Source organism: Antechinus flavipes, chromosome 2, assembly GCF_016432865.1.
Source record: "Antechinus flavipes isolate AdamAnt ecotype Samford, QLD, Australia chromosome 2, AdamAnt_v2, whole genome shotgun sequence".
Classification (NCBI taxonomy): domain Eukaryota; kingdom Metazoa; phylum Chordata; class Mammalia; order Dasyuromorphia; family Dasyuridae; genus Antechinus; species Antechinus flavipes.
Window position 1 is genome coordinate 345,387,199 of NC_067399.1, and position 22,889 is coordinate 345,410,087.

Genomic DNA, 22,889 nt, shown 5'->3' on the forward strand with positions numbered 1-22,889 from the left:
GCTGAAAGTTTATGGTGCTATTGAGAATCAAAAAATTGTTTTCTTTTACTAAATTTGAGGTTTGTATATAAGATGTATGACAGCTTTCTTTATACAGGATAATGAAATCACTTCCCTATCGTATTCTGCTTTCACTCAAATTAAAAGTTAGACGAATTTTCAAAATGATGTTGATTGTAATATTTTCCAAGGGAAAGAACTGCTTTGAGTATCTAAACATGACCATTCTTAATAAAATATATTCTCCATATAAATTAATGAAATAATTAAGAATTTGACCCTACACTGTTGGAATGAAGGTACTTCCCTGATAATCTCTATGTTCTTTAGAAATTCAGTTCAAATGCTATTTCCTAAGCAAAATTTTTCCAAATTTCTCCTGTTATTAGTGCTCTCTTTCTCATGAAATTACTTCAATTAATTTATATTTAAGAAACCATTTAACAAAGAAATTACTGGTTAAAGAAAGGGTTAGGATATAAAAACAAACAAAAATTGTCCCCTGTCCTTAAGTAATTTATGGCTGAAATAGAAGTACGTAGAAGATATATACAAAGTAAATTTAAAAAGTAACTGCAAGTGAGCCAGGGACTGTTAGGTGTAGCACTTGAGCAGAACCTGAAAGGGTGCAAGGGATTCTAAGAGATGATGATGGAAAACATTACTGGTTTACAAAGGCATGGAGGAAGAAATATTGCAGAGAGAACAGAAAGCAGGTCAATTTACTAGAACATAGAGTGCTTGAGGGAGAATAATTTACAATCTCTTAACTGGTTATTAAAAAACATAATATCATAATAAGCTATGAATCCATGAAAACAAGTAATGGATGTCCTAACTGGGCCTCTAAATTGAGCACTGGACAGTCAGGAAGATTCTAGTTCAAATCTGGCCTCAGATATGTATTAGCTATGTGACTCTGGGCTAGCCACTTAATCCTGTTTGCCTTGGTAAAATGAGCTAGAGAAGGAAATGGCAAACCATCCCAGTATCTTTTCAAGAAAAACCTCAAATGAGGTCACAAAGAATTGGACATGACTGAAATGAATGAGCACCACAAAAACAAGAAGAAGATGTCCCAATAAACTATTATTTTGTAAAATTCAATTTTTGTTTTTAAAAATGTCAAGTTTGCACTAAAGTTGTGTAGTACATTTAAGAACATCAAGATTATTCTTAATATCATGACAATAATGACTACAAAATAGCAAATACCACATTTATGTATATACTTATGATTGACCAGTACATTCAAGGATATGAACAATGCTATAACTAATTCTTCCTTGCCACTACTCATATTAAGTACAAAAATTCAGTATTAACTAGATTAAATATTTTTAGCAAAATATCCACTTTGGAATATGGTCTAAAGGAAAGTAAACATACCATCAAAAAGGATACAAATTTTGGTACAATGGGATCAACGATTTCAATGCACGGCTTGCATTTATAGCTGTTGCTCGAACCATAATGGGAAGGATTTTCCCATTTACAATAGCACCATCAAAGAGTGGACCAAAGAATGGAACCTAAATCACAAATTAGAAAGTAATTTTAGAATTTAATCCATTCACTTAAAATATTAACAAAAAAAATATTAATTTTTTTTTCTGGGCCTCATTTTCCTCATATGTACATGAAAATAATCCTTACAATGACTTGACTTTACAAGATTACTATGGCCAAAAACTTTGTAAATTTTTAAACACTACATATACATTACTATTAAAAAGACAACTACCCTCCTTCCAAAAAAGATAAGGCAGCCTCCTACAGAATACTCACATGAAAATTTTGTAACAATAATAGTCATTATCAGCATTTATGTGATATTGTTAGGTTTGCTCAGAACTTTACAAAGATTATATATATATGAATCTTCACCAAAAAAAAACCTTGGGATATAGGTGCTCTCATTAGGGTAAATGTCTTTTCTAGGATCATTTAGCTAATAAATGTCTGAGGCCAGATTTAAACTCAGATTATCCTGACTTCAGGATCTGTGTTCTAATCTACAGTGCCAACTAGCTGTCTATCATACTATTATATAATATATGTGCTCTTATATAATTGGTGGAATAATTTTCATAACCTCTTCTGTTTTAACAATTTTGTAATAGATAAAAATTTAAGACTGGAAGCAAAGATGAAATTAATTAACAAATATAGGATAGAATTATTATCACTGAGGATAGAAAGTTATTTCTTATTAGCCTCCTTTGTCATCATACATTTCAAAATGTAGAAGACTGTACAAATGTTTTAAGTATACATTTTATTAGAAGAAAACCAAATACTATTAGCAACCACAAGAATGGGGAGAAATTTAAAAAATTGTGAAGCTATGAGCTATCTTTCAGTTTTCTAAAAGAAAGTTTGCTTTTAAAGATTATTTGAGAAAGTTGTTTACATATGAGAATTTATATGTATTCTTGATAATAGCTGAAGGAATACAATCTTTATAACAGTAACTCTTATCCTGATAATTAGAGATATAATGGTGACATAAGATAATAAAATGTAATTGAGGTATTCAATTTTTTTATACTTGTATGTTACTTACCTGGGGACATAGGCACTCAAAAAAATACAAACTTTTAAGATGGTTAAAAGACATAAGTGAAAGAAGCTTTGTCATTTATTACCAGAATTTTTATTACCTTTGAAAACACTTATTTCCTTAGTTTCATTATTTATACAATGGGAGGTTATGATTAGGAGAGCCCTCAGGGCATTCCTACTTATTTCATATGATCACTCATCACAGTGATTCTGTGATCACTTTATGAATGATTATATAAATAGGACAAATATTGTCATCCCATTTTACAAATAAAGAAAAAGACTCAGAGTTAAGTAATATGATTTAAAATCCTTGAAGATAAAGAACTTGAATTCAGGTCTTTTGACAAGCCTAGTTCTTTTTTACTTTCACTGTTTCTTTAAAGCTTTAAAGGAGATTAAAAAGTTTAAAACCTTTTAATGGGAAAGGAGGAAATGAATTTGGAAGAGATAGGACAGTGAAGGACAGAGTAAATTGGAAATTGGGTCAAAAATGTTATTTTCCATATTCAGGTTAGTGTCACTAAAACAAAAAGAAAGGATTTTTAAAATATGAATTCAGAGATTTTCATATCATCTTCTTAAGTGTGAAGAGCTAAGAGAACACTAATGTAGAGAGTATTCATTTTGCTACTACCACTAATTTTTAAATTTTGATTGGACAGCTTTAGCCATTTCTTGCTAAGTTTTTTTTTTTTTTTTCCCCCTGCAGCTTCTCTTATCTAACCTTTGAACAATAAATACAGGAATGGAGAAATGGTTACATTCATCCTCTGACTCTGATTGAGCTAAGGACATAACTCTTAGATAGAATGCACATAAATTATTTTTTAAAAGCAAAATTGTGAATAACTTAGCAAATATATTAATCAAGAATTAAAGAAAATGAAATTCACACACCTCAGGCTTTTTCATGATCTGGATACTAAACATGTGGTTTTTCATTGGATATATTACAATAAGGACATCACCAAATTCTGTAGGAATAATTCCTCTTCTATAATCTCTAGTATGCTCTGACCAAACAATGTGTACTTCATCATTTCCTAAGTGTCGCAACTAGGAAAACAAGAAAAATAATATTAGCAACACATTGCATAAAATACATAAATATATGCAGTCTCATTGCTATAACTTCCAATTATACTAAATTGTGCTATATCAAATTGTCTTAAGAATTAAAGAGATTAAGAAAGTTTAAAACATCATATTTTAAAATGTTCAATGTGAACATCAATAAAATATTTTAAACACTGAAAACTATAATGAAGAAAAAGGGAAAGCAATGGTAAAAGAAATATATAGATAATCAAAACATTTCCTTATAGTTAAGTTTCATTTTTTTTATAAAGTACATTCTTAATAATATTAGAGAAAGAAAAATATTTGAAAATATATTGAAAAAAATTTGGGTTTCATTTCCTTTTTGAATACTCTCCTTGAATAAGATTTATCATTTTAGATTGAACAAATTATCTTACTTTAGCATTTTATAGTATTCTCCTAAATTTTTACTAATAATTGTTAGACTCTAAAGATTCCATGTAGATATTTACTATTCACTAATTGTTATACCATAGGCAGTGAAGCAGCCCACTTCTTCAAGGAGATCAGTCACTTCTACCAAAGAAGACTCTTTAATTTATAAAAGATGGACTACCTCCTATTCAATTACTCCATCTCTTTTTATATATGGCTCCAGGAACAGCCAAGAAGGTCTCAAGGATTCAGGTGGGAGGTCTGTTTTTTGCCTCTCAATAAGCATTTACAGACTTCTTGGTCTTGTTGGTTTGGCCATGTTTCCCCTTTTCCTTGCTTCTGTCTTCCACTCCATTCCATGTTCACACCATGGACTGTTTCCCCACTGATTAAGGGAGACCAAGCCATAGAGTTCCTTGAATAATCAGAGGGATGAGTGTTGGAGGCCAGCTCCAGTGAATAGGATGAGGGTGAAAATGAAACTATGTGAGCCAGGTGGGATTTGTCTAAGCAGTCTGTTTATTGATCTGAGAGCCAGAGTTTATATACATTTTAAGTTTGTGTTGCATCAATATCAGATTAAAATAGTGTAGCATTAACATCAGAAGTCCAGGGGCACTGTGTACATTCCAGGGTTAACGTATTTAACATAGTTATAAACCATTTCAGTTAGACATTAACTTTAAGTAGTAATTAGCAGTAACAATAACAGAGTTGTAAGTAGAAATTACTAGTAATAACAATGTACTTACCATAAGAGTTGTAAATAGTATAATTCCTGCTATACTATATACATATATTATGTAATAGTATATGTTCCTATTACATGCATTCTTCAGCAAGATTATTCTAAATTTTTCTTGAGCATATCATTCATTGTTATGGGAGATGATGAGCCAATGCTTTGAATTGCATATCCTTACAGAGAGCAAATATCAAGTAATAGCTGGATCGGACTCTCCTGTACATGAACTTATTCAATACTGGCCCTCCTCAGATGAGATCGTTGGGGCAGAGTTCATCCACTTAATTGCAACTTCTTCCATACTAAGCATCAGGGCTTAAGTATGGCCATTTCTAGGAACAGTTATATGGTTTAGTGCAGGGGTCCTCAAACTACTGCCCGCAGGCCATATGCAGCAGCTAAGGACAATTATCCCCGTCACCCAGGGCTATGAAGTTTCTTTATTTAAAGGCCCACAAAACAAAGTTTTTGTTTTTACTATAGTTCGGCCTTCCAACAGTCTCAGAGTCAGTGAACTGGCCCCCTATTTAAAGTTTGAGGACCCCTGGTTTAGTGGATACAGTACTGGACCTAGAGTTAGGAAGAATTGAGCTCAGGTCTCAGGCATTTACTACCCTGAGCAAGTCAATTAATCTGTTTGCCTTAAAATTCACTGGAGAAGGAAATGAAACATCACTCCAATATCCTTGTCAAGAAAATCCTTGGACATATGGTTCATGTAGTCATGAAGAATCAAACATGAATGAATGACTAAAAATTAAAATTATTACATCAGTTACTATGTGAAAAAAACTTGGTTATTTTGTTAACTTTAGAAAGAATAATTTCAGGCTGGTGATGAAGCTGGAAATTAAATCACAAAGGGTGAGAGAAGCATTTGGGCTTTTTGGAAGGCTCTTTGGAAGACTGTGACTGATAAATGAAATAGATACAGATATAATAGATAAATGAAATAGTAAATTGAGTGAAATTATAAGGTCTAATGTAGATATGGAAAGTCATGGTTACAATCAATGCTGGGAATAATCTAATGAATGAAGATAATACACAAAAGAAAGCTGAAAGGGGAGGAAGGTGGAAAAGTTTGAGAAGAAGTTTGGAATAGCCTCAATTGGAAGTATGAGAGAGAATCAATTAAGGAGGAATGAAAGAGTTCAGTGAGAATTCAGTCAATCAGATGACTACGATTGAAATTATACCAAAATTTATGTTAAGTATTACTGATAAAAAGAAAAGCAAAATGATAAAGTAGATAATTTGTTGGAGAAAACAGGATGGAATGGGATCACCTGTGCTGGGGGAGGGAGGGATTTGCCTTGGTCAAGAAAAGGGCTACTTCTTTATGTGAAACTGGAGTGAAGAAGAGAGTGGCAAAAGGTAATATAGTTGATATGAAATGCGAAAGAGGGGAGGATCTGCAAATACCCTCAATTTTTTCACTTATGAGGCAAGGATCTCAACTAAGATGGTTGAGAGATGTAGCATCCTTCAAATTTTGAGGAAGGATGAAAATGTTTGGAAAAGTTGCTATGTTGAGTGGCACAGTGAATTGACTAGGGATGTTTAAAACTATTTCCCTGCTATGGTAAAGGCTCAGTTGAGATCATATAACATAAATCTATAGTGGACCCAAACATGGATTCATGATTTCTTCAGCTTCATTCAGCAGAGAATGAACAGTAGCATGAACAACAGATAGTAGGAATAAGTCAGCTAAATGGGATTTGGAAGAATCTTTCATAGGATAAAGGGGAAAGAAGCCTGAAAGAATATGACACCGTAGAATTGAACTAATTCAGGAAGAGTTCAAGTTGGGAAGGGAAGGAAGAGAGGATCACCAGTATTAAGGTGATGGCTTGGGAAAGAACTGAGGAATGTGGAGGGGTTGGATCTTGGTAAGAACAATGAACATGGTTTGTAGTTGCAAGCAAGAGGAAGAGGTGGAAAGTTAACAGATTATGATCATATCTAAAGGGGTATGAGAGTTCGTAAACATGGATATGGAATACTTGAAGGAGACAACAAGCTCAAGGAATAAGGTGGAGATTGACAATGGAAAATGAGCAAGCTGAGAAATTGTGTTATTTGGAAATATCAGTGTATATGCTGAAGATTCCCTTGTGTGAGAGCAGGAATTAGGGAAGAGAGAGACTGAGCTAGGTGCTGAACTCATTGAGGAATGAAAGAAAGATCTTGGCTAAATATCTGTAAATAACAACCCAGAATGTAGATTGGCTTAATATGGACTGAATGAACCTGAAAACAGGAGAGATTATTGAGTGATATAGGTAAATATTTTCTTATTTGATCTCTTTGAGTTCAGTTAAGTACCGAATATATACAAAGCTAAATAATGGTATTATAAAGGCAAAAAAAAATGAAGACATTCTCCAGCTTAGGGAATTTAACAGTCTTCAATAGTCTAAGTAGTCTAAACAGTCCTTTTTGAAAACCACTGACAGTTTTGTTTTGTTTTGTTTTGTTTTTGCTGAGGCAATTGGGGTTACACAGCTAGGAAGTGTTAAGTGTTTGAGGCCAGATTTGAACTCAGGCATGACAGTTTTTAAAGTTCAAAAAGAAACAGTATTTTAGGATGAAAAATTTTAAATATTATTTAGTGAAAAAAGTGACTATCAATGTATGAAATATGTATTCTATTTTAATAGTGTAAACATAGGTTTCGATTTCTTTGTGAACTTTTTTAAAAAGTGAGAAAGATATCACAATTTTTATAATTCTGTTTTCTGAAATTTCATTTTTTAATAAAAATACTTTAAAATATCCTTCATATACAGCCATAACCATGTGTCAGTTTTTGTAATAGGTTTATGTTAACTGAATACAAAAGAAATGTGAAATAAATTTAACCAGGAGGGATGATCCAATCTAATTTTGATACATTAATGTCATATGCTGTACATGTTACAATACCAGCCAGACTGAACATTAAGCTTCAGGCTATACTAAGATTTCCAAATGGCAGATTGTTCTAAGTGATACCATGTGTAATTGCACTAATAAATGATAGTAAAAGCTGAGCACACTGTCAGAAAGAATTTAAGTATTTACTTTAAAAAGTTAAACGAGTTAGGTTTGGAAAGATAAGACAACTGAAATAATGCAGGTCTCAATTTACAGAAAATTCCTTTTATTTATCTGCTGCATTAACCCTAGGACTCTTGCCAAAATAATCTCTAGTTTCAAGTTTCCATTTATCTAAAGACCAAGGAAAAAAACACTGTTTTCTTTCTTTTTACTAAGGTTTATCTTGAGTTATCTTGTCTATTCACTGAAGAGTAAGTTTATTACTAAGGCTTTACTAAAAAGAATAATAATTGCAAAGGAATTATGATGGAAAATTTAGTCTAGAGAAATGTACCTAGCAAGGATATAGTAAACAATTAAAAACATTTTAAGTAAAAAGTTCTTCAGGAAATTCTTTCTGTATGATAATTTTTTTAAATCTTACTTTTAAAAAAGAGTTTTGATTTGTCTTTTATTTTTAAATTGCCTGTCCCTTCCCCACTGAATGGAGGGAAATGTGTTTCATTTTCAGTTCTCCAGGCATGACATTACTCTAAATGATGCATTTTTATAATTATAAACAACCAAAATTAAATGTATTTAATCCTAAATCATTGCAAGTAATATTTTTATATGTGTGTGTATACATATATGCATATATGTATCATATATATCTTTACAGATTGAGGCATCTTTTTTTAACTTTATTTTTCTTGAAGTTTTTTTGAAGGAGAGGCAGGAGGAAAGTCTGTTTTTGTGTTTTTTAATTTATTTTTTATTGAAGTTTATTATTTTCAACTCATATACAAGTATAATTTTTCAACAGTGACCCCTGAAAAACCTTGTGTTCTAATCCCCCCCCCCCTTCCAGCACCTCCTCCCCTAAATGGTATGTAATCCAATATATGTTAAACATGATAAAAAATATATTAAGTCCAATACAGGCATACATTTATACAATTATCAGATCAAAAAGGGAAACAAATAAAATTCAAGCATACCACAACAAAAAGAATAAAAATGATATGTTGTGGATATGATCCACCCTCAGTTCCCACAGTCCTTTCTCTGGGTGTAGATGGCTCTCATTACCACAAGATCATTGGAACCGGCCTGAATCATCTCATTGGTGCAAAAAACCACGTCCATCAGAATTGATCATCATATAATCTTGTTGCCATGTACAATGATCTCCTGGTTCTGCTCATTTCACTTAGCATCAGTTCATGTAAATCTCTTCAGGCCTCTCTGAAATTATCCTGCTGATTATTTCTTATAGAACAATAATATTCCACAACATCCATATACCATAATTTATTAAATTATTTTCCAACTGATGGGCATTCACTCAGTTTCCAGTTTCTTGCCACCACAAAAAGAGCTGTCACAAACATTTTTGCACATGTGGGTCCCTTTCCCTCCTTTAAGATCTCTCTGGGATTAATCCCAGTAGAAACACTGGGTATGCACAGTTTGATATGTTATATAATTTGACATTTAATATCTAATATGTATGGTATAAAACATTCTCATGAATTTACTGGAAACTGTTCACCATTTCTAGGAGAAAGAATTTCAAAATGTCTTTTATAAAAACGACTTTTGAAAGTTTGATATGATTAACAAAAATCTTAAAATATATATGTGAACTTACTATAGTTTTTTTTTTCCCCTCACTAAAATATATAACAACTTTGGAAGTTTAGATCTAATTTCCATGTAAATTTGGCTCTATCAATCACAGATATTGTGAAAATAGCTGGGTAGTTAGGTCAGGCAACAATCAAAAAAACTATATCTAGGCATACAGGTTTGTGGTCCAAATATACTTAGTAGTTATATTTTCATAATATCTAAAAACTCTTAAAGGGCTTTTTATCTATCTGATTTTGGACCTAGATACAAAATATTCTGTAAGGTCAGGCTGTCAAAGGTTTCAAGAAAGTGAACAGATTTGTTCAATAAAATCTGAAAATTTATTTTCATGATTCACTTGTTGTGATGCCAAATACTACTGAAGTATTTCTGGAACTTCAAGTACATTTATTAAGCACCTAGTATATGCCAGGTATTTTATTAAATGCTAGGGATATAAAAAGGGACAAGGAATTAGTTGCTCAAGAATTAGTTGTCTCTAATAAAGAGGCAACAAGCAACTATGTACAAACAAATTATATACAAGATAAACATGAAATAATTTAGGGAGGGCAGGAACCAGAATTAAGGAGGTTTGGCAGAGATTGCCTGAAACACATGGCATTTTAGTTGGGATTTAAAAGATGCCGGGGGAGTTGGCTGACAGAGTTGAGAAGGAATGAGCATTCTAGCCATGAAGGACAGCTGAGAAAAAGGTCAGAGTTCAGAGGAGTACTTTTTAACAAGGAAGAGCTAGAAGGCCAGGGTCACTGGATCAAAAAATACTTGATGGCATAGGTATAAGAAGATTGGAAAGGCAAGAATAGGGTTAAGATATGAAGGGCATGAAAGATCAAACAAAGGATTTGGTCCTGAAGGCAAGAGAAAGTCCCTGGAGTTCATCGAGTATATGTTGAGTGGAGGGGAAGAGCATATGTGAAAGGATTAGATTGGCACTTTAGGAACGGTGGCTGTATACAAATATATAGAGTAATTCTGTGGCTGAGGGGACAAACTTATGAGGAAATTAGGAAAGGCCTCTTTATAGAAGGTGATAGGAGTGGCTTTTAGACCTATAAAAAGGCATAGAAGAAAAGATAGAATGTTGAGTAGTGAAGAGGCTTGTTTGGCTGAGATATGGAGAGTAGAAAGACAGGTTGAAACTAGATTGTGATACTAAAAAGAGTAGATGAGCCACTGAAAGTTCCTGAGCAGCTGAGTGATACAGTTGGACTTGTATTTTAGGGATTTCAACTTAGCAACTGTGTATGGAAAATGGATGGAAAGAGAAATCAATAGGCTATTAAAATCAATTATGAAATAAGGATCTAAATTAGGTTATAGTAAAAAATCTCCATTATTTGTTATGTTGTTTATCTCTAATATATCTTAGGATAGTCCGCATGTTGTCCTCCCCATTAGACTGTGAGCTTCTTGGAGATTTTTTAATGGTATTTTCAGAGTTTAGCATTAACTGACTGGAAGTGAAAGAAGCTTGTGGACTGTGTTGAAATGCTAAATTTTAATGTCATGGACAATTTCTTTGTAAAAAAAGAATTGGTAGACACTAAATATAGTGAGCACTAAATAACATCACAAAAATAAAATTATGTTTCTGTTTTTAATAATTGTGTGATATAGATAATAACTCCTCCCATCAAAATCAGTAGTCTTTTTTCTTTGGCAGTTCCTTTATAGCTAGATCTATTTCTTTTTTCTGAAACTGGGTTACTTAAGATTTCTATGTGGCCTTCTGTCATTTTAAGTACGCAATATTTAAAAAATTATTCTTCTATTTACTTTGTGTTTGTTAAGTTTACTTTAAGTTTGTTAGCACATAACTGTGTCTAACAGCTCGAAATTATTCATTTGTAACAATTTTCAACTTAGAAATATTTTATTTATGAATATTATGCAACATTCATAAATATTTGCTTATATTTATTATGATTTCATCTTATTGGTCACTTTATTTTCTGCCTTCTTTTAAAACAAAATAGGTAAAGTTTTAAAAATTATATTAGTTTTTCAAAGAACAAGCCATAAGTTTTATCATTTCTATGTTGTTGCTTTTTACTTTTCAGTTTACCTATTTGTCCTTCAATTTTTAATACTGCCTCTTTGTGATTATTTAAGGATTTTTCATTTGTTGGATTTCTAATTTTTAAAGATGCATATTCAGTTTATTAATTCAATTTTATTTTATTTTGTTAATGTATGTTTGAAGGAATGATTTTTCTCCTGAGAACTGCTTTATAAATCAGAAATTTTGGTATGTTGTTTCATCATTATCATTTGCTTTTACATAATTATTGTTTCTATGATTTTTTTTCACCTACCAAATTTTTAGGGTTTCATTGTTAAGTCTCTCTCGGAGTTTATGTCTGAGATCTGTAGCTTTTGTTTGTGGTACATGAAACAATGACTTTTTATTACATTAGGTCTATAAAAGGATGTGTTCCATCTTGTTACACTTTTGTAATATCTCTGTACCCTCATACATGGGAAATTTTTACATAAGTTCCACAGAGTGTTAGGAAATAAATATATTCAGGGCAACTAGGTAGCACGGTGAATAGAGTACCACCACCCTTGAAGTCAGGAGAACCTGAGTTCAAATTTGGTCTCAGACACTTACCACTTCCTAGCCATGTGACCCTGGACAAGTCACTTAATCCCAATTGCCTCAGCCAAAAAAAGGAAGAAAAAGAAAAAAAACATATTCTAATTTCTATAGCAATCTGTTCAGTCCTGCATTTTCTCTTTTGGTTATCTCTTTCCTTAGATTTATCCAGAACTAAAAGACACTGAAATCTCTTGTCACTGTATTGTTACTATCCATATTTTTTTGTAGTTCTGTTGACACTTCCTTTATGAATTTCGATGATAAGGTATTTGGAGCACATAAATTTAATAATGATATTGGTTTCTTGTCTATGGTTAGTTATGTTGAGAGGTGAGATACCCTAACAGTAATGGGGGTCCCCAGGCCAGTGTTGTAGTGAAGCGGGTTGTGGTCCTTTTAAGAAACTATTTCCTATTGATTTGTGATTCCTTTCTGATTCCCAACCCCTCCTGGCTGCCACATTATCAATCCAGGATGCCAGGACCTTTGATTGACAATTCCTGGTCAAAAGCATCTCTTTGAATTTCAATAAGAGATCGGGGACTTGTCCCAGCCCCCTTCGGATCTGAACCAGCTTGGGCTCTCCGAGCCCCCATTCTGAAGATCTACTTGGGTTTCCCAATTCCCACTAAGACAAGCAATATAACGAGCTTCCATCAACTAAGGTCTTTGCAGATGGACCTTGGCAGTTCTCTTTACTGCCAGGATCTTTCTGTCCACTGGAATAGTCTTTCCAGTGCTATCCTCTCTTTACCCTCACCTATTTCCTTAACCAGACTTTAATCTTACTTCCAATCCTCATAATAAACCTCTTCAATTTAGGTTTTCAGGACTGTAAATTCCTTTACAGGGAGCCTCTGCACCACCAGAAGGGAGTGCCCAAAATTCCCTACCTGCCACTAGACCTCATTTAACTCCCTGACCACCAGAAACCCTAATTTCATTTGGGTTCCTCAAATCTAAACCTCATCAGTAGTCCCAGTCTCTGAGAGGTTTGGCAAAAATGGGTTTATTTTCACTGAGAAGTTCTTTTTCTTAGTGAGTCCCTTCCTGATTAGGATGATAGCAAAGTTTGGGGTACAGTCTAGATTTTATTTAGCCTTCTATGGGTTGGGGTGGGACTAGGGAGCAATTGGCTAATTTCCAAATCAATAAAGATGGCAATTGTTTTCCAGGCCAAAGTGATTCTCAGATCAATTGGATGCAGGTGGAAAACAGGTAGGAGAGTGGAGATGCTCCCAAAGGCTGGGAAGAGTTGTGATTCAGGGTTTTTCTAATCCAGGTCCACCCTCTCAAAAATCAGGGGGACAGAGTTATCCCTTTATATTTTTAAAATATTTACTTTTGCTTTGAGAGAGTAATTTGCAATTGCTGATTTTTAAAGTTCATTTGATACATGGTAATTTTTTTTCCAGCCCCTCAGTTTTTTTCCTGTGTGTTTTTTTAAAGTTTTTTTTAAAGCATCAAATTGAGAGTCCTCCCCCCAAAAAACTCAATTTATCTCTTTTTTTCACTTATTGGATTCATTCATTCACATTTTCTTTCACTTCTCTTTAATACTGTAGTTATTGCTTAAATTATTTTTCCCCTCTTCTGCTATTGATGTAAACTGTGTCCCCTTCAATTGGGGGGGGAGGGGCTGATGTTAAATTGCCCCTTTTTTGGGGAAGAGTTGGAAAGAAATCTTTAGGGGAAGGGTGTTCCTCACTCTCAAACCCACCCAGCCTGGGGGGAGGAGGGGGAAAGATACTCATTCTTAAGGTTAACTCTTAGATAATTAATCTCATTCAATTGGAAATCTCAGCCTGGAGCATGGTCAACTCCTCTATTGAGTTGATGATTAGTCCCAGTTTAGGGCCAGGGCAAACCTGATAAAACAGAAGGCCTGTCAATCCATCTTTGCTAATTCTTAATCAGGAATTTGCTGGCTAAGAAAGATGTTTTCTTAGCTTTAAAAAACCTATTCTTGCCACAAATCTCTGTATTCACTGGGGTTTGCAAATCCCATTGCTGTTGGGGGAATCTCTCAAACTTCAATTCTTACACCTCAACACCATAAATACAATACTATGTCTCTACAGTTACTTATTTTAAGGTGACTACAGAGCTCTTCCCTTATTCTTGCTTCTTAGTTTTTGCTTTTATTTGGTTCCCCTCCCCCCCTTTTTTCTCTTCAGTCAATCAAATAAAATTCTTTTTCAAAAAAATCCTCTTCTTCAATTAGTCTCATTCGTTAGTTTTTATAATTTCAATAACTGTGCCCCTTTTTCCAGAGATTTTGCTACCTAATTCTTATTTAACCTTCCTTTCTATTTTTCTAGACCCTCATTCTCTGGTTTATGGTTCCGATATTTATCTTGACTCTATTCTCTGTATTCCTCATAGAATCAAAACTTCCAACTTAATTCATTTCTGGTCTTCCTCTAAATTTCTGTGGTAGAACTTCTGGCAAGTTTGGTTTCTCACACTCAGAAAAATACCATTTCCTGAACTTCACAGGACACTGCTCCAAGGCAGGACTCCCAGGTCCCCAAATTCCCTATTAAAGAGATGACCACTGACCTTTGCTAGTTACCTTCTTTTCCTGAGTTCAGGCTCTCACATTCTTCTAGGAACCAGGTGCCCTGAGGAGTTCTGACTCTTCCTTCTATACCCCCAGATGCTCACAGGATCAATGACATCTCCAAAGGTCAAACACCTGGTGCTAAGGTTCCATTTTTCTTTCAAAACCATCTTTTACCCACAAGAGCATTCTTTAGTGGTATGCCCCACCCTCCTCTCCACCTCCATCTAAAAGAAGGCCTCTTGTCCTTTTTTCCCTTATTGTGTCCTTTCTTCTTTATCCTTATCCATTTTTCTTGCAGCCCCTCCTCTTCCAGAGAGACCATAGACATCACATTCCCTTAACTTAACCAAGATATATCATATCATCTTGCCTATCCCTTTTCCTCTCCCTTCTCCTTTCCAGGTACCCTCCCTGTTTTGTAACTTAATCCCCCCACAAAAAAAACCAAACTCACCACCACAATGATTCAGTAGGATATGGTGTGCCCCAAGCCTCAGTCCCTTGTCTTCTTTCCATACCTTCTGTTTCTGGGTCTACCCATCCCTCCCCACTTATTTCTTTAAAGATTTTGGAGGATGGCATATGCTTCAATGATATATATATTTGTGTGTGTGTGTGTGTGTGTGTGTGTGTGTGTGTGTGTGTGTATGTATGTGTATATATATGTATGTATGTATGGTTGCCTATCTAACCCATTCCCAATGTAAGTTTTCAGAATTGCAAGCCCTCTTCCTTCCTCTAATGTCTCTGTGTATTCTTACTCTGTACCTCATTTGTATAATTAACTATTTTTGCCTTAACTCTAACCAAATCTTTCCTTAGAGCTGCCCTATTGTTGGGGCAGATGTCAATCTTAAACATAGGGTATTCATTTTTCTATTTATAAAAAAAGAAAAATATTGTGTGTGTATGTCGAGTTCCTTGAAATTGATCTTTGATATTGACTCTTAAATGTTAAATTTTTTATTAAGTTCAGGTTTGGTTGATAGAAAGTCCTAAAAGCCTGCAAATTTATTAAATGTCCATTTTTTCTCATTCAATATTAGATAATTTTGCTGGATATGATATTTTTGGCTTCAGGCCTAGTTCTTTTAATTTGTCAATAGATATAATTCCAAGATCTGCAGTTTTTTATTATAGCTGCTGCTAAATCCTGTACAATTCTAATTGTAGCTCCAGTATATTTGAATTTTTTTTCTCTTGTTTCTTGCAAAATTTTGTTTTTGATCTGGGAGTTTTGAAATTTGACAATAATGTTCCTATGTGTTTTCCACATTTCCACCTTGCTGAGGGGATGATTGGTGGATTTTTTTTCTATTTCTATTTCTACTTTCCCCTTCTACAATCCAGGACAATTTTCTTGGATTATTTCTTGCATTATTTGTGTCAAGATCTTTTTTTTCATCACAACTTTCAGGTAGTTCAATTATTCTTATATTTTCTCTTGATCTGTTGTTTTTCTTAAAAGATGTTTTACATTCTGTTTTATTTTTTCATTCTTTATAATCTACTTTGTTATTTCTATTTCGATTTCTGTTATTTCACTGGCCTTCCCCAATTCTAATTTTCAAAGAATTATTTTCGTCTTTGAGACTCTATATCTTCTTTTCTAGTTGATTACACTTTTTTATAATCATCTTGTTTTTCTTAGATTTTTTTTTCTTTTTTCCTCAAGGTCTCTCATTTGATTTTTAAATTTGTTTTTTGAGTTTTTCTACAAATTCTCTCTGGGAAAGGAGCCATTTCACTTCATTACTCTTTGGGGTAGAAGTTTTTTTTTTTTTTTTAAACTTCAGTGTACTCTGTTCCCTTAGTATGTTTTTATAGTGGGGTTCTTTCTTCTTGGCCGGTTCATTTTTAAAAATAAATTAGCATCTCGAATCCTGGGAATGAGAGAGAAGAGATGATGCTTTTGGCTTCACCTCAGCTTTCTCCTCCCACTAGGAACCCCAAACCAAGAGCTCTACTCTCCAGCAAGTGCCTGCAGATAGCAACACCACTATTGCTTCTTCTAAATTCAACAGGTGCTAGTTCCTTCTCATCCAGGGCCCTCTCAGCAGCATAGCTGTAGTTCTCAATCAGTTCCTAGGTTCCCTCAGTCTTTCTAGACTCAGACCCTGAGGCCACTTGTTGTTCAGGAGGTGAAAGTTTCTTTAGCTGCTGTTTAGAGTCCAGCGATCCCCAGGGCTCCCTACTGGGTGATTCTGCCCCTAGCCCAGAGTTGTTTGCACTTCACAAGGGTTAATCCCCGCCCTGGGTCTTTCTTAGGATCTCTTTGGGTTGTTGTATTAGGAGGCCCCCTGTTCTGACCCAAGTCTTCTTGATTTTTCACCAGTCTATGTTTGCTCTGAGGCACAAATTTGTTCTGGTTGTGGGGAAAATATGGAGAGCTTGAAATTTACCATATCAACTTACTCTGACATCTTCCCAGAATTCTCCTGAAGACATTTTTGATGAAGACATCCGTAGTGACCAAGTAAACTATTAATTATATTCAGCAACAGACCACATTTTCACGATTTTCCAATTGAAAGAAAGATACAGAGTGTAATGCTGGAGAAACTGAGGCAAGACAGAGATTAGTTTTTAATATTTTAATTGTTCAGGGTTTAGGCTAGCTTGTGTTCAAAAATTATTCGACCTTCAGCAACTGAGGCAGAGGCCTTTTATATGTTTTACTGGGTGGGTGGACAAGCCACAATTCCAGGAAAGTATCACAACCCAGTCCTGACAGGATAGGAATTCAAGACAAGAAGGTCAGAGCAAGGGGCAACATTCAAAGAAGGAGGGAGTTATACCAGCAGGCATTCAAGATAAAGCACCTAGAATCTTATGACTCTGGTATTTCAGGGTGTCTTTTCTAACTTAATTTCCTCATTTCTAAGGGACAAAGAATGGGGGTTATAATAATTTTTATTTAGGGAAACTAAGGCCTAACAGGAGAATACAAGATTTGATTGTATTTATTGTTTGTGGAATGTAAAAAAGTACCTGTCTTTGAAGGGTAAAATGCTTCTTTCATGTGAAAACTGTTTTCTAAGTTGTCTCCCACTGATATACCAAAACCATTAGAGTCCTCAAGAGAAAAAACAACAGAAGTAATCCTGTTCAGTGATTATATGATTACATATATCAGGCAAGAATAAACAACAATAGCTACAAAAGGGAGATAATATGTCCACCAAAGGTGTATTCCACGGTGATGGATGAAATCTGGTGTAGAGTTATCAGGCTCCTGGGTGAGACTGAAGAATGTTCTGAAACAAGCCACTCAAAAGATTATGGCCTGACTATTCACACAGTGAAGACCAGATGGATAGAGCACATCCATCTATTGCACATCATATGCCTTTGAATGGAAAACCTCTAGAATTAAAGTATTAATAGGTATACCTAGGAAAGGCAATGCAAAAGGATAAGAGTTGGGACTGGAATTGAAGAGGAATAGTAGGAGGATGGATCATCTTCATGAAACTGTAAAATTATTAATGATCCCAAGGTTTTCATGGAAACAGAAGTTTTAAATATCAATATTTTATGTTAAAGTTTCATTTCATACATCAAATATAGTCATATAGTGTCTAAAAATTTTTAAATGAAATTTAATGAAAATTTAAATGAAACTAAAAAAGGTAACAGAGAAGCCCATAGTAAATGTGATAAGATTGCAACATAAAGCCAGTGAGCAATTTTGAAGAACCGTCATAAAAAGAGATCATCATGAATATAAAAGACAACCATATGGACTAGTCAAGTAGTGAAGGACAAAGAATGATAAATGAATAATCAGAGGAATTCCTTGCAATGTCAATAAATTGAGAAAGACTTCATGTTGTGTGAACTTTGGTGAATTTATGAAAAGACATGGATGAGTCATAACACAATGAAAAAGCGGTAATTAGCAATGATCTGTATCAATAGATTGAAAAATGATTCACACCTAACTAAAAATGTTCCCCAAGTGGCTCCTCATGTCATTTGTAGACTCTAGCCCAGTCTAAAGCCTTCAGGGGAATAACTAGAGAAAGAAAATCTCAAAAAAAAAGGGGAACCTGAAATCCTGTCACTGAAATTGCAGAGTTTTCAAAGTGGCTGATATTGCATTAATGCATACATTGGAGAAACTGTGAACTGGCTCAGCCATTCTGTTTTTGTTTTTTTGTTGTTTTTTCTGAGGCAATTGGGGTTAAATGGCTTGCCCAGGGTCACATAACTAGTAAGTATTAAGTGTTTGGGATCACATTTGGACTCAGGTGCTCCTAACTTCAGAGCTGGGGCTCTTTTACTTGTGCTATCCAGCTGCCCCAAGGCTTAGCCATTCTGGAAAGCAATTTTGAATTATGTCCAAAAGCTAATAAACTGTGCTGTATCTTTTGATCCAGAAATACCAATAAGAGGTCTATATGCCAAAATGATCAAAGAAAGAGGAAAAGAATCCTTAAGTACAAAAATGTTTATAGCAGCTCATTTTTGCAGTGGCAAAGAACTGGAAAATAAAACCCATAAATTAAATAATGTGTGAACAAGCTAAAGTATGTGCATATATGAAGAGTGTAAGAAATGATGAAGGGGTGCCAATTTTCTATAATCTTGCAGTTGTTTTAATTTGCATTAATTTATTATTTGTGATGTAGGACAACCTTGCATATGACTGTAAAGTTTGTAGTTCTTCCTGTAAGAAGATTCTTCTCTTAGATACAAACTTAAATTTAGTCTAAGTTTCCTTCCTCGTAAACATTATCTTCTGCATGAGCCTTTTCTAAACCTCCCCAACTGTTTGTTAGTGCCCTCTTTCCCAAACTTTTCGGTCATTCATTTGTTTCAATCATTTCTGACTCTTTGTGATCCCATTTGGAATTTTCTTGGCAAAGATATTATAGAAGTTTGTCCCTTCTTTTTCCAGCTCATTTTACAGATGAAGAATTTGAATCAAACTGGGTTAGTGGATTAAGTAACTTGAAGACCTTGAAGCAAATTGGGTTAGTGGGCTAAGTGATTTACCCAGTTGACACAGCTTAAAAGTATTAAACTGTGAGTCACCCAAAATGAGTCTTCCTGACTTCAGATCCAATATTCTGGTTATTATACCACCTACCTATCCTGACTACCTTGTATTTAAATTATTTTGTATATATTTGTATTTATTAACTTTATATTTTATATGTACTTATTGTATCCTCCATTAGAATATAAAATCCTTGTAAGTAGAGATTGCTTCATTCCTTGCACTAATATCTTCAGAATCTAATACTATATATGGCACACAGTTGGCACTTAAAGTAATAAATACTTGATGGATTAACTGCTATTATCTTCTGATTATGTATCCATTAGAGAGAAGATCTTGATCTTATGTTGTAGCCTCCTCAGACTTATAAAAGATACTCATGCACATTTTTCCCCCTAATAATTTACTTCTTTCCCTATGTAAGTTATATTAATTTTGCTCGTGCAAAAATTTTCATTGGATCTTATGATTACGGCTTTAAAGCTGGAAGAAATCTTAAGAAGTCAATGAGTCCAATGCCCTTATTTTACAGATGAGGAAAAATGAAATACAGAGAGGATATGTGATTCATCAAATATCACACTGCTTGAAAGTGTCTGAAAAAAGATTTCAACCGAGGTTTTTTAATTTCAAGTTAGTGCTCTATGATGAAATCTCACATAATCAAAATTACTTATTTTTATCTTTGAAATTTTTCCCTAACATGTGAATTGCTTCTTGAAGAAAGAGAAGGGATTTCAACAGGTAGCATTATGAAAAAACTATGTTGTAAGTATAATATAGTAGACAGCTTGCATGAATGAATGTAAGTGGATAAGTAAAAGAAAAGACAGTTGCAATATGGTTAAAATGTGGTTAGTGAAGGGGAATTATATGAAATAAAGTCAGGAAGATAAATTGGAATCAATTGTGAAGATTTTTAAAATGCGAGACTAGGGATTTTGTATTTTATCCTATAAGCAACAGGATAAGCAACGATTAGATTTCTATTTTAAGAAATGAAAGAGGTTTTCAGTGTACTGATCACTTGTGGTGTTATTTTGCTTTTCTTCTTTCTTTTTTGTCTTTTAAAATATTATTTGTTATAAAGGGTTTCTTCTCTGAGAGGGGAAAAAGGATATAATGGGGGAAACTATATATAGACAGAGATATTTATACATAGTTATATTTACATGTATATATAACACATCAATAAAATTTATTTAAAAATAAAGAAATGAAAGGGGATATTATGAACATTTTACGTCAATGTTAATAGCATTTCTGATTTTTAGGTGTTGCAAATGAAATTACTTCTAGATATTTTTCCATTACACAGGTAGGGACAATTTAAAGAGATAACTTAGACTGGCAGATGACGAGTAACACTGCACCAGGGTATAAGAAATCATATGAATGACCCAAATTGACTATCATTGGACTATTTGTAACAAAATATATAGAAAAGTTACTGATACTAGGTACTGACCTTATTGAAAAACTGAAGTCTTTCTTCTTAAGGGAAAAAAAAGCTGTACTTTAAAATTTCCAGAGAAAAATTGCATGCCATACTTATTTTATAACATCTTAAAACAATCATTTTACAAAATTACTAGACAACATTTCAAATGAAAAGTTAGGAGTAAAGTTAGTGTCTTTAAAATAGACATAAATGATTCCTTTTCCCCTTTCCTTCCAGCAAAGTTTAACATCAAGAACAAGAAAGACATCAATAATTCTAGTTTGCCAGAGGCATGGTTGTTTCTTTATTCACTGTCAAGTAACTAATTTAATTTAAAGGTATTAAACTCCATGCTGAGGTCAACAAACCTTACTTTCCTCAATATTACACTTCAACCAGGGCTCATTAATGTGTCTACTGAATGGATTAGTACATCTAAAGATATATGTACACAGCAAAAGGGGACAATTTAATGATATCCAATTGTTCATTTGTAACACATTCAAGGCCTCAACTTATTATCACTAATGTAGAATTTATTAAATTCTGGCAAAAAAATACCAGTGCAGTAAGGCTTTTTTGTTGTTGTTGTGTAAGGAAATTAATATAAAAATTAACTGTACTTTTTTCATAGTTTTATTTTCTAATAAAAATATTTTCCTTTTAGGATATATCACACCAAAATACCTCATAAAATCACATACTTACAGATTTAAAACAAGAAGGAGTTGCATATATCATTTAGACCAACTCTCCAATTTTACTGATGAGGAATATAAGACCCAAAGTATTTAAGTGAGTTGTCTAAGATCATACAGGTCAGAAATAAAACCAGAATTTGAACCAGGTCTTCTGATTTCAAATCTCATACCCTTTTAAAATAATCATACTGACTAAGATAGAAATATTTAATAACTGCTCTCATATGTGCTTTTTAAAAATTAGATGGCAAAATACCCTACAAACTAGTATACCTGAGCTAGTAGTGAATACACTTTCCTTATTAAATATTACTAAATAGCAATCCCTAACTTTTCTTATTTGTTTGTTGTTTCAGACACTTTGTAATTCCCCATTTGGGGTATTCTTGGCAAAGATGCTTGAGTGGTTTGCCATTTCCTTCTCTTAATTCATTTTACAGATGAGGAAACTAAGGCAAACAGATTAAATGATTTGCTCTAGGGTTACACAGCAAGTAAGTGTCTGAGGCCAAACTTGAACTCAGAAAAATGGTCCAGGTTATCCACTGTACCACCTAGCTTCACCTTGGCACTCGTTTTAGAACTTTCTAATCATTATCTAAATCTCAATTCTGCTGTCTTTCAACTATTAATTTTGCATGTCTGTCAATGTTTGAAGCAAAAGCAAATGAAAATACAATTCAATTTTTAGAAAATCTTTGACAAAGGTTTTTAGATTAAAAAAAAAAATTAGTGACATTCATATGGCTGCTAGAAGGTATAGACCTGAGGTCAAATGTAGCTTCAGATACTTATCATGAAACCTTGGGCAAGTCACTTAATTTCTATGTAACAGTACCTACTTCCAACAGAAGTAGTGAGGATCAAATGAGATAATAGTTGTAAAGTACTTAGCATGGTGCCTGACATATTGTAAACATTATATAAATGTTAATTATTTTATTTATTATTATTATTACTATTATTATTACAGTCTTGAAATTACAAAAGCATTTTATATACTTCACATTATGTTTTATACCTTACAACAACTCAGAGATCAGTACCACAGATATTATTATTACTACTTCTACAATTAAGGAGATTGAAGTTCTAAAAT

General features: G+C 33.5%; 1 protein-coding gene across 3 annotated transcripts in view; it reads right to left on the minus strand.

The window, feature by feature from the left end:
• RALGAPA1 (Ral GTPase activating protein catalytic subunit alpha 1) overlaps positions 1-22,889 on the minus strand; it is a 307,831-nt gene that overhangs the window by 44,452 nt on the left and 240,490 nt on the right. For all 3 annotated transcript variants that reach the window (XM_051977982.1, XM_051977984.1, XM_051977983.1), the window contains 2 exons: positions 3,466-3,624; positions 1,405-1,532 (listed from right to left, as the gene is read on the minus strand). In XM_051977982.1, coding sequence (XP_051833942.1) covers positions 1,405-1,532; positions 3,466-3,624 — 287 coding nt within the window. The remainder of the gene's footprint in view (positions 1-1,404; positions 1,533-3,465; positions 3,625-22,889) is intronic.